Source organism: Pygocentrus nattereri, chromosome 25 (assembly GCF_015220715.1).
Source record: "Pygocentrus nattereri isolate fPygNat1 chromosome 25, fPygNat1.pri, whole genome shotgun sequence".
Classification (NCBI taxonomy): Eukaryota; Metazoa; Chordata; class Actinopteri; order Characiformes; family Serrasalmidae; genus Pygocentrus; species Pygocentrus nattereri.
This window is the reverse complement of record NC_051235.1, coordinates 5,414,577-5,427,353: the sequence shown is the minus strand read 5'-3', so window position 1 is coordinate 5,427,353 and position 12,777 is coordinate 5,414,577. Positions and strand designations below refer to the sequence as shown.

The 12,777-nt window shown below is 40.4% G+C and overlaps 1 protein-coding gene across 3 annotated transcripts; it reads left to right on the top strand.

Annotated features, from left to right (window-relative positions):
• The first annotated feature begins 438 nt into the window (after positions 1 to 438).
• On the top strand, positions 439 to 12,391 carry hmox2a (heme oxygenase 2a). 3 transcript variants are annotated; one of them, XM_017719709.2, is made up of 6 exons: positions 439 to 526; positions 4,977 to 5,040; positions 5,235 to 5,352; positions 6,459 to 6,950; positions 8,108 to 8,231; positions 9,087 to 12,391. In XM_017719709.2, exons 2-6 carry the CDS (start codon positions 4,985 to 4,987, stop codon positions 9,212 to 9,214), a joined length of 918 nt encoding a protein of 305 aa, XP_017575198.1. In that variant the 5' UTR covers positions 439 to 526; positions 4,977 to 4,984; the 3' UTR covers positions 9,215 to 12,391. The 3 variants fall into 3 exon arrangements, 2 of the variants coding, with proteins under 2 accessions (XP_017575198.1, XP_017575197.1); XR_005129619.1 differs by lacking the exon at positions 439 to 526 and adding an exon at positions 8,431 to 8,606 and having other exon boundaries at positions 4,661 to 5,040; positions 9,087 to 9,223; XM_017719708.2 differs by lacking the exon at positions 439 to 526 and having other exon boundaries at positions 4,662 to 5,040.
• Positions 12,392 to 12,777: the final 386 nt, after the last annotated feature.

Here is a 12,777-nt window from a genome sequence, read left to right as displayed (position 1 = left end):
TTTGTTACTACGAGAATCGAACAGAGCTTTTATTAATTAATTTGTTTTGTCTGAAAAATATTTAATTTCCAAAAACAAATTCCGTATTAAAAATATCAGTTTAAAGAGCAAATAGAGCAACAGATTCCATCTCAGACCTCTGGAGCTTTGCAATATATTTTTAATGTTATACTTTGAAGGTATTATTATTGTTGTTGTTATTATTATTGTTAATGTTTTGTATTAATGTATTTTTTGCTGCCATTTATTATTTAATTTACCCATTCATGCACTCATTGTAGAGATGTGCATTGCCAATGTTTCAACAACAACAACAACAACAATAATAATAATAATAACAATAATAATAATAATAATAATAAATGCAATAATTGTTCCAACAGGCGGACTTCTCGTGATAATTGGCTGCTAGCCAATCACAGCGCAGGAAGGCGGGGCTAGTCAGAATACGGGTGCTGAAAATATCAGGAGAGGTAAACAAAGTTCACTCCCAGTACGAACGACTCCAAACCGACAGCAAAACAAGGTAAATAACATAAAAACGAGTCCAAATGAATATCCGGAGTGTGTTTTTCCAAAAAGCTGCGAAAACAGGAGCAGGGAGTTCAGAGCTTTGGCCTGAAAGGCCTGCACGCAGCAGTGTGGGGCTTGGGACGAGGCTTGGAGTGAGTTTTGATAGAAATGCGTGTTTCTATATCGAGTAAGAGGATAAAGTGGCTGAAATGGCGGGATTTCCAAGTAGGGTTCAGGTTGTAGAGTAAACAGTTGTGCAAGAAGGTCGGACAGGACGTTCAGCACTGACACCGTTCGGTTTAGATAATATAAACACTTCAGTGAATGGATCACTGGTCCTTCTGGCGACTAGCCCGCGGTTCATAATGAGGTCAGTCCTCTGGACTAACCCCCGCTGACCTGCTGTGGAATATCTATGACCTTCACATGGTCAACACTAGGGCTGGGATATGATGGAATACAAGTACTGAGATTATGTATTCAGAATACAGAAATTAAGTGTGTATTCAGTACAAGTTACATTTAGCAAAGGTAGTATATAGAATACAATTCCTTGGTACATTTTAGGAGACTACTTTTTTACAGTGCACGGCATGTAGAAAACACACTCGGCAGATGAATGAAGACCTAGAAGACACAAGTTAATGACTTGTTAACAAACACTAAAGTTCTTGCTAAAGCCTGAGTAGACTGATAAATCAATGTGATCAGTTATTAATCTCAGCGTTACTGAGCTCTGCTAAAGCCTGAGTAGACTGATAAATCAATGTGATCAGTTATTAATCTCAGTGTTACTGAGCTCTGCTAAAGTCTGAGTAGACTGATAAATCAATGTGATCGGTTATTAATCTCAGCGTTACTGAGCTCTGCTAAAGCCTGAGTAGACGGATAAATCAATGTGATCAGTTATTAATCTCAGCGTTACTGAGCTCTGCTAAAGCCTGAGTAGACTGATAAATCAATGTGATCAGTTATTAATCTCAGCGTTACTGAGCTCTGCTAAAGCCTGAGTAGACTGATAAATCAATGTGATCAGTTATTAATCTCAGTGTTACTGAGCTCTGCTAAAGTCTGAGTAGACTGATAAATCAATGTGATCGGTTATTAATCTCAGTGTTACTGAGCTCTGCTAAAGCCTGAGTAGACTGATAAATCAATGTGTTCAGTTATTAATCTCAGTGTTACTGAGCTCTGCTAAAGCCTGAGTAGACTGATAAATCAATGTGATCAGTTATTAATCTTAGCGTTACTGAGCTCTGCTAAAGCCTGAGTAGACTGATAAATCAATGTGATCGGTTATTAATCTCAGCGTTACTGAGCTCTGCTAAAGCCTGAGTAGACTGATAAATCAATGTGATCGGTTATTAATCTCAGTGTTACTGAGCTCTGCTAAAGTCTGAGTAGACTGATAAATCAATGTGATCGGTTATTAATCTCAGTGTTACTGAGCTCTGCTAAAGCCTGAGTAGACTGATAAATCAATGTGATCGGTTATTAATCTCAGCGTTACTGAGCTCTGCTAAAGCCTGAGTAGACTGATAAATCAATGTGATCGGTTATTAATCTCAGCGTCACTGAGCTCTGCTAAAGCCTGAGTAGACTGATAAATCAATGTGATCAGTTATTAATCTCAGTGTTACTGAGCTCTGCTAAAGCCTGAGTAGACTGATAAATCAATGTGATCAGTTATTAATCTCAGTGTTACTGAGCTCTGCTAAAGCCTGAGTAGACTGATAAATCAATGTGATCAGTTATTAATCTCAGTGTTACTGAGCTCTGCTAAAGCCTGAGTAGACTGATAAATCAATGTGATCGGTTATTAATCTCAGTGTCACTGAGCTCTGCTAAAGTCTGAGTAGACTGATAAATCAATGTGATCGGTTATTAATCTCAGTTTTACTGAGCTCTGCTAAAGCCTGAGTAGACTGATAAATCAATGTGATCGGTTATTAATCTCAGTTTTACTGAGCTCTGCTAAAGCCTGAGTAGACTGATAAATCAATGTGATCTTGTTATTAATCTCAGTGTTACTGAGCTCTGCTAAAGCCTGAGTAGACTGATAAATCAATGTGATCGGTTATTAATCTCAGTTTTACTGAGCTCTGCTAAAGCCTGAGTAGACTGATAAATCAATGTGATCAGTTATTAATCTCAGCATTACTGAGCTCTGCTAAAGCCTGAGTAGACTGATAAATCAATGTGATCAGTTATTAATCTCAGTGTTACTGAGCTCTGCTAAAGCCTGAGTAGACTGATAAATCAATGCGATCAGTTATTAATCTCAGCGTTACTGAGCTCTGCTAAAGCCTGAGTAGACTGATAAATCAATGTGATCAGTTATTAATCTCAGCGTTACTGAGCTCTGCTAAAGCCTGAGTAGACTGATAAATCAATGTGATCAGTTATTAATCTCAGTGTTACTGAGCTCTGCTAAAGTCTGAGTAGACTGATAAATCAATGTGATCAGTTATTAATCTCAGCGTTACTGAGCTCTGCTAAAGTCTGAGTAGACTGATAAATCAATGTGATCGGTTATTAATCTCAGTGTTACTGAGCTCTGCTAAAGCCTGAGTAGACTGATAAATCAATGTGATGATCAGTTATTAATCTCAGTGTTACTGAGCTCTGCTAAAGTCTGAGTAGACTGATAAATCAATGTGATCAGTTATTAATCTCAGCGTTACTGAGCTCTGCTAAAGTCTGAGTAGACTGATAAATCAATGTGATCGGTTATTAATCTCAGCGTTACTGAGCTCTGCTAAAGCCTGAGTAGACTGATAAATCAATGTGATCAGTTATTAATCTCAGTGTTACTGAGCTCTGCTAAAGCCTGAGTAGACTGATAAATCAATGTGATCAGTTATTAATCTCAGTGTTACTGAGCTCTGCTAAAGCCTGAGTAGACTGATAAATCAATGTGATCGGTTATTAATCTCAGCGTTACTGAGCTCTGCTAAAGTCTGAGTAGACTGATAAATCAATGTGATCGGTTATTAATCTCAGCGTTACTGAGCTCTGCTAAAGCCTGAGTAGACTGATAAATCAATGTGATGATCAGTTATTAATCTCAGTGTTACTGAGCTCTGCTAAAGTCTGAGTAGACTGATAAATCAATGTGATGATCAGTTATTAATCTCAGTGTTACTGAGCTCTGCTAAAGCCTGAGTAGACTGATAAATCAATGTGATCAGTTATTAATCTCAGTGTTACTGAGCTCTGCTAAAGCCTGAGTAGACTGATAAATCAATGTGATGATCAGTTATTAATCTCAGTGTTACTGAGCTCTGCTAAAGCCTGAGTAGACTGATAAATCATTGTGATCAGTTATTAATCTCAGTGTTACTGAGCTCTGCTAAAGCCTGAGTAGACTGATAAATCAATGTGATCAGTTATTAATCTCAGTGTTACTGAGCTCTGCTAAAGCCTGAGTAGACTGATAAATCAATGTGATCAGTTATTAATCTCAGTGTTACTGAGCTCTGCTAAAGCCTGAGTAGACTGATAAATCAATGTGATGATCAGTTATTAATCTCAGTGTTACTGAGCTCTGCTAAAGCCTGAGTAGACTGATAAATCATTGTGATCAGTTATTAATCTCAGTGTTACTGAGCTCTGCTAAAGCCTGAGTAGACTGATAAATCAATGTGATCAGTTATTAATCTCAGTGTTACTGAGCTCTGCTAAAGCCTGAGTAGACTGATAAATCAATGTGATCAGTTATTAATCTCAGCGTTACTGAGCTCTGCTAAAGTCTGAGTAGACTGATAAATCAATGTGATGATCAGTTATTAATCTCAGTGTTACTGAGCTCTGCTAAAGCCTGAGTAGACTGATAAATCAATGTGATCAGTTATTAATCTCAGTGTTACTGAGCTCTGCTAAAGCCTGAGTAGACTGATAAATCAATGTGATGATCAGTTATTAATCTCAGTGTTACTGAGCTCTGCTAAAGCCTGAGTAGACTGATAAATCATTGTGATCAGTTATTAATCTCAGTGTTACTGAGCTCTGCTAAAGCCTGAGTAGACTGATAAATCAATGTGATCAGTTATTAATCTCAGTGTTACTGAGCTCTGCTAAAGCCTGAGTAGACTGATAAATCAATGTGATCAGTTATTAATCTCAGTGTTACTGAGCTCTGCTAAAGCCTGAGTAGACTGATAAATCAATGTGATCAGTTATTAATTTCAGTGTGTGTAGTGAAGAGGTTTGCGAGTGGTAAGTTTAGCACTGGTGTTGTACTGAACTCCTGCTCGGGTGACGGTGGGATCAGGATTTTCCTCCGCCTTACCAAGTTGTATTAGAAATGTATTCTCAATACGTTGTTTTTTATGTATCGTATTGGTAGACGTTATCGAATTCATTCAGGACAGTGTATTAATTTCCCCCCACTTTATGCCTGTGACTGTATTCCATGATCCCTGGTTGTAACCCGGTAACCCCACATCGGACCACCTCCTCAGACGACAATATGGCTGCTGACGAAATACTGAAACATGATGATGACGACAACAGTGAATTTCTCAGGTGCCTTTTGGAACTCCTTTTCCTGATTGTAATTCAAATGCATTGCAAAGTAGGCCCCCAAGAAATCGGTACAGATTTATAAATGGATGATACCTTCATAGCAGATACCTTTACTACTTAAATAACTAGTTTCCCTGTTGTATTTGCTCATAAATAATGCTCAATTTATGCAACTTCTCCTCTTTCTGCTTCAGGCCTGACGACCTGTCAGAATATCTGACCGAAGGGACCAAGGAGGCTCATGACAGAGCAGAAAACTCTCCTTTTGCCAAAGACTTCCTCAGAGGAAGAATAAAGAGGGAACTCTTTAAGGTCTGTAATCAGAGCACTCTTACTGTTGATGGCACATCATGTAGATTCAGGGAGTGACCCTCAGGACCTTCTAGGCTTGTTATGATTAAACTCTGCAAGTATAGTAGTAATTCTCTTATTTCATTGTTAACATTTGGTTAAAAACAGAAGGGTTAAACTCTTGAAATGACCAAAGGAAACTGTCAAAGTGGGATTTTTTACACAGCCAAGCGAGCTTTCTCATTGGTTAGAACTTCAGGAGCTGGACTGAAGGTGTCAGATTAACCACAGTGGGATTAACTGATCACTTTTTACAGTAATGACAGGTGTGACTAATTTTGCAAGAAAGCTTATTACTCTAGGCCTTCTGGAAGATCTAGATAAGTGGTAGCCTTGGGCATTGTTTGACCTTGATAACTGCAGTGGCTCAATCAGGGCTTTTTAGTGTTTACTGTAAAACGCTAAAATATATCGCTGTTGTTGGAATCTCGTATCTCCAAAACGGTCACTTTACAGGAGAAGGAAAAAACCTACTATACTTCTAATCTGAGTTGGTGGAACCAGACATTTTTCCAAGTCATTTTGGGTCATTTTTTTTTGGTCCATTCTTCATGAAACTGACAGACAATGTAAAGAGCAAAAAAAAGGTTTTTTTTGACAGCAGCTATACATTAATATGGCTGTAACAAGCTTGAAATAAAAGACAGAATCTCTTTTACAAGTTTCAAATGTCCATGTTTAATATAGACTAAATGTTCATCTGAATCACTGTCAGCGTAGCACTAACATACTACTAGAGTCCCATAGGGAAGCTAGCAGAAAATAGCATTATCGTGAAGGTGTCCTAGCACTAATAGTCATGGTTCGTCCCCTCTGACACTAATTACTGACTGGTTACATATAACAATTAAAGGTGAAACAAGTTAAGCATACTTTTAAACCACATACCAAAATATAAAACTCCCTTCAATATGTTCAGGTTCCTCTTATAGGATCAAGATATTTTTTAACGTATAAAATGTTAAAAACCTGAATAAAGTCTTGTTTTCTGAATTGAAAATCTTACCAATCCTAAATATTTGTGCAACGTTTGCATATAGTATCTGTCCCTGTTGACCCTCTTGCAGCTGGGCACAGCTGCACTCTTCTACGTCTACTCAGCTCTTGAGGAAGAAATCGAGAGGAACAAGGACCACCCCATGTTTGCGCCAGTGTATTTCCCCTCTGAGCTGCACAGACGAGAAGCTTTGGCCAAGGACCTGGAGTATCTGTATGGATCAGACTGGAAGAACCAGATCAGCTGTTCGGCAGCCACGAGGTCCTACGTGGAGCGCATTTACCATGTGGGTCAGCACGAGCCAGATCTACTGGTGGCCCACTCTTGGACCCGCTACATGGGAGACCTCTCCGGAGGGCAGATACTGAAGAAAGTGGCCCAGCGAGCCCTGAAACTGCCACCAACCGGAGAGGGTGTCCACTTTTACCACTTTGAAGCCATCCACAAACATGCAGCCTTCAAGAGGTTCTACCGCAGCCGCATGAATGAACTGGAGGTGGACACGGAGATGAAAGAGAGGCTGGTGGCTGAGGCCAACCTGGCCTTCAAATTCAACCTGGAGGTGGGGAGGCTTTGGGTGCCCTATTTACACTTTAGTTATGCTATTCAAATTCAATCCAGTATTCAATCCAATTCATGCAATAATGTTGATGTTCCTGAAAATGAGTAACGTTTGTTTAGCATTATGTAGACTTAATCATAGCATCGTACAGCCAGGCTACTGAGTTATTTTAGTCCTATCCATTGTTTAACACAGTTGACCGTTAGCAAAAGTATGATTTACACACCTCCCAGCCAGTCACAGCCATCTCTTAAGCGCTATGTCCTCCATCCAGCGAAGGAAAAACTCCAGGAAACGTATATATAAGTTATGTATAACTGCAATGTTCAATGGCTTTAACAGTAAATTAGTCGAAACTTTACAAAATCATAGATATACATACCCAGATGCCGCGTTGCCTGCTGTTCTCAATTGGAGGCCATACGTCTGCGTGTCCGCCATGTTGGAGAGGTCAAGATACACTTGGGAACAAATTCACTTGAATTGAGAGGCGATGCGTCTCAAGATCAAATCGGCCACAACTTCCTTACTACTCAACCGATTTTCACCAAAATTGTTTTGTTATAATCCTCAGATTCCAATTAACCTAGACTGCACTGCTGCTCTCGGTAGCTTTTATATCTTTAATAACTGATCGCGATAATTAGTCCAGCAGCGACGTAGACCGCCCTAAAATGCACTGTTGACGTGCCTGGCTGGACCCAAGGTGGCATCTTGGTAGGTATATTTATGTCTACATGGCTTGTTAGCACTTGCTATCAGGTAGCCTGAAACTGAAAGTTTGACTGATGTAGCAATGAAAACTTATCAGAAACTGTGTAAACAGGCACGTAGTAAATAACTTTAGTCCTTATCACGCATGTAGTTGATCATGGTTGGTGGCCAAAGTTTGTTTCTTTAGTCTTACGTTAGAGCTACGAGGCAGGTGTAGCTAACAAGTGGTGGAAGTGCTTGTACGCTAATTAGCATTGTGCTAACCACATGCCTAAATCATCACAACGTTTAGTATACACGCTCATGGGTTACTGTTCATGACATACTGTTTCCTATAAACATGCGTGTGGGCTACATTCAGGCCTCATCGTGGCTCATACTACTGTTTTAACTCTATCTTTCGGATGACATTGGTTTGTTGGCCCTTACTGACATTTCAACAGGTGTTTGAGGAGCTGCAGGAGATTGGGAAAGGTGTTAAAGAGGAGGTGCAAGATGTCGGCTTCCCAGCTCATGGTGATATGGGAGGAGATATTAGTAAATGTCCGTACTACGCTGCTAAGATGGGTGAGTGGAAAAACAAGTTTTGCCACTTTGTTGTGTCCGTAATAATCGGTGAGTGCGTTTACATGCACTCAGTAAACCGATCATAATCAGATGTATGCAGTTATCTGATTATTCAAATGGTTATGTAAACACCATGTAAAAGCTAAGAAATCTGATGATTCGTGTGTACCCTTACTCTGATTTCTTTCGGATTGCTCAGTCATGTGTGAAAACAGACAGTGATACCAGATTAACCAGCGATACACAGAAGTTTTGCCGTGAGATGGCAAAAATACACTTTTGGAGCGACGCCTAAACCGAATACATGCTTGACGAAATGAAGAATCTAAATATTCTTCATCTTCTCGATGATGTACAGCGTGTTCATATTTTCAGGTAAAGTGGCTCAGGGTTTCTTAAAAACATTCAACATTACGAACGTTACATGTACGTTACATTTGCGTCACGTCTACTTCTGTGAGTTTATTGGCTGGATGCAAAGCAGAAATCCGATTACGGCCTGACTCCTGCAGACCTGGAGTTTCCCCGATATCGGATTGCTCAAGAGCATGTAAACGCGTTGATCAGATCACTGACAAAATCTGATTTTCTGCGGTTATCGGATTAATAAATGCATGTAACACACTCAGCGATCCTCTTTAGCATTCGCCAAACTCAGCCGTGCTAATCAGTGTTTATTCATTGGTAGCAGCCAAATATTAAACCTATCCATTGTTCAGTGCAGTTACCTTTGCAGTCCTCTAACAACATGACTATGAATCATCACAGTAGAACTTGCTCAGATCTGTCAGTGTTGTATGTTAGTTGTTTGTCTGAGTGCTGTAACTGAAGGTGGCCTTTTTTGTGTTTATCCAGCGGTCAGCGGGAACATGATGTACGTGCGTCAGTTAGCCAGGACGCTGCTCAGTCATACTACTGCTCAAGTGCTGCTGGCAACGTGGATCGCTGCTGTCACTGGATTGGCTGCTTGGTACCTCATGTGATTACGATAGAGCAGTTTCCACCAGTTGGAATATAAGCAAAGTTCCTATAGCAAAGGAGCTCTCTGTTTCGACAGCAGTAGATGAGGAGTGAAAGGGAAAACCCGCTGGTTTGGTGACTCCTGCTTTATTAATTAAGAGGGGTGAGGGACCGTGTGGACGCAGACATCAACTTCAGAAGCCAAACTCGCCCAGAAATCATTGCGGTTTGACGCATTTAAAAGAATAACGTTCGATTTGCTGGGTAACATCCTGACCACCTCCTTGTTTCTGCGCTCTGTCCATCTTATCAGCTCCACTGACCGTATAGCTGCACTCTGTAGTTCTACAGTTACAGACTGTAGTCCATCTGTTTCTCTGATACTCTGTTACCCTGTTCTTCAGTGGTCAGGACCCCCATGGACCCTCACAGACCAGGTAATGTTTGGGTGGTGGATCATTCTCAGCACTGCAGTAACACTGACGTGGTGTGTTGGTGTGAGGAGCCACAGGAGCCACTATTCATAAATTTTATGTTCAAACTTTTCCAGAAATAGCAACGTTTGCATGAATAGCTAATTAGCTCACTGAGGCTGGTCTACACATTTCAAAAAGATGGTTCTTCAAAGGTTCTTTAGTGTAGGCAGTGGTTCTGTTTAGTATTATTTGTTCTATATAGAGCCATTTCATAATTAATGGTTCTTTCCATAGTGTGTAGATTCTATATAGAACCTTTGTTTTGACAACAACGTAACCCTTTTTGCTTCCATATACAGCACACTGGCCGTCGATCTGCAGCACTATTTCACCACGCAGAGAACCATTTAAGCATGAAATGGTTCTAAACGGAATTTAGAACTTATAGAATCATTGCTTTTACTGAAGAACCCTGAAAGAACCAACTTTTTAGTGTGTAGCCAACGGTGAGGCAATTCCTATGTAAAATATGGTGGTCACTGTTGCCTCCTCCTCCTCCTCCTCCTCCTCCTCCTCCTCCTACTCCTCCTCCTCTTCTGCCCTGAGTAGCAACGCAGGTGTGATGCGCTTTTGAGCGGCCAGTCGAAGCTGCTGAGGGCATTTTTTAAAAGAAGTATTAAAAAGGTCCCAAGTTCTCTGAAGTCCAGGAGCTGTCGTGTTCTTGTTGTCTTGAGATAACGAGTTAATTATCTTGTGAACTTCAGATAACAATTTTGTCATCTTGCAATCACAAAACAACGACTCTCAAGACAACAACTTGAAATAAGAGCACAAGGAAGTTAACTTGTTATCAAGATAGTTAACTTTTTATCTAAACAGCACATAACAGATAACTCATTATCTCATGGGAACAACTTTTGTTATCTTGAGATAAGATAACTTCATCTTGAGATAACAAGATAATTCACTCGTTATCTCAAGACAATTTGAAATAGGATAACTCATTGTCTCACTTTATCTTGCAAGAACAAAATAGTTAACTTTTTACCTCAAGATAGTTGGCTTTTTATCTAAAGAGCAGATGAGAGCGTATCTTAACAAGATAACTCATTATCTCATGGGAACAACTTTTGTTATCTTAAAATAACAAGATGATGAACTTGTTCTCTCAAGATAATAACTTTGTCTTGACATAAGATAATTAACTCATTATCTCAAGATAATTTAAAACAAGACAATTAACTCATCTCACTATCACAAGCACAAGGTTAGTTCACTTTTTATCTAAAAAGCACATGACAGTTAACTTATCCTAACAAGATAACTTTTGTTATCTTGAGATAACAAGACATTAAACTTACCTGAAGATAACTTGATCTTGAGACAAGATTATTAACTCATTATCTCAAGACAACTTGAAATAACAAGATGATTAACTTGTTCCCTCAAGATAACTATCTTGAGATCACAAGATAATTAACTCCATCTCAAGATAAACATTCAGAAAACCTATCTCATGGCTTCTCTAGATTTCTGTACAAATGTAATTTTACCAAATGAACTCGTGGTGCGATCTGAGAAAATCGTGTATAAAAACGCCACCAGATGGCTCCTTGCGCTGCTCCTTCCCTGCTCCTCACTCGACTCCTCGCCCTGCTCTCCTCGCCCTGCTCCTCGCCCTGCTCCTCGCCCGGTTCCTCGCCCGGTTCCTCGCCCTGCTCCTCGCTCGACTCCTCGCCTATCTCCTCGCCCATCTCCTCGCCCTGCTCTCCTCGCCCATCTCCTCGCCCATCTCCTCGCCCATCTCCTCGCCCATCTCCTCGCCCTGCTCCTCGCCCGGTTCCTCGCTCTGTAATTCCTGGCGCTAATGTTACACGAGAAAGGAAATAGTCTGAAACAGGCTGATCTGGTTCTGTCCTGGCGTTGACCGTCTCCGCTTTGTGTTGGAAACAGTGTAGTAGCTGTTCTGTCTGCAGACTCTACACGCTGCTCACCACAGCCCCTGGTCCACTCCTGCTGTGCTGGATACGTTTATGATATATTGGGTTTGCACAAAATATTCAATGCAATGTGTTTCTGTGTTAAAATACATAAAGAGTACATCTCATTCTGTACTTGTGGTTACTATAACTGAGCTAACCATAAGCTTATGGTTACCCAAGCTAAGCTAACATAAGCCTGGAACTCCTGTGTGGAAAACTCATGGCAACTCGCTGTCAACCTCCCGGCCCAGTTTAATAGCCTTGTTACCAGAGACGTCTCTCTGAATACAGCCAAACCAGTTAGACCAGCTGGGTCATTTTCAGATTAGCTTCCCGCTGAAGCGTTTTTGCTCGTTCCTCAAGTAAACTTTACTCTTTACTCTTCTCGAAGCTTCATTTCTTCCCCGTCCTTCTACTCGTTTTTATATTCCCCAATTCCATCCCCTAGCAAGGTCGCCCCCACCAGACGATGCTACAAAGCACCACTTTATCGTTTCTAACTGCCGCTAATGCAGCATCTGGACTCAACACGCTTGGAGGAGAGCACTAACTGCCAATTCTGTAACATTGGCTAGCATCTAGGGGACTTTGGGGAGGGGCTGGCATGAAGGGGCGGCAATACAACAACATTTTATTGTTTTCGTGATGCTTTTCTGAGCATGTTGTGGATCTCATCAGTACCTAAAGAACACTGAGCAACTTAATTAGCCTTGTTTGAATGGATGTGAAAAGTTAAATAAAAGATCATTGTGCTTAGTTTGTGATGGCAGTTTTGAAATATGCCGTTATTTCATCATGAAAATGTCTTCGAGTGTTGTGATGTGATATTTTTGCCGTATCGCCCACCCTTAGAGGACAGTTACACCGTCTTGGCCATGAATGGCTGTGGCATTAGGCTGTAATACGGTGTCAGAAACCACTTATCTGAGCAATATTTCAGAGTGGCTAACAATCTAAGCTCAGCAGTTTAAGGCCAGTGTGGGGTCTGCATGATGCTAGTTTAGTGGCTAGTAACCTCAAAGCTCCACAGTAAAACTAAAGAAATGTCAAAGACTCAAAACAACCAATTTGACTTTTTACCAAACTATTCCTTTAATATGTTTTCAAATGAGTGTTAGAACCGTTTGATGATGTTTTTAGGTTCTATTGTTCGACCTCAATACCAAAGCTGTGAACTCCTGAGAATCC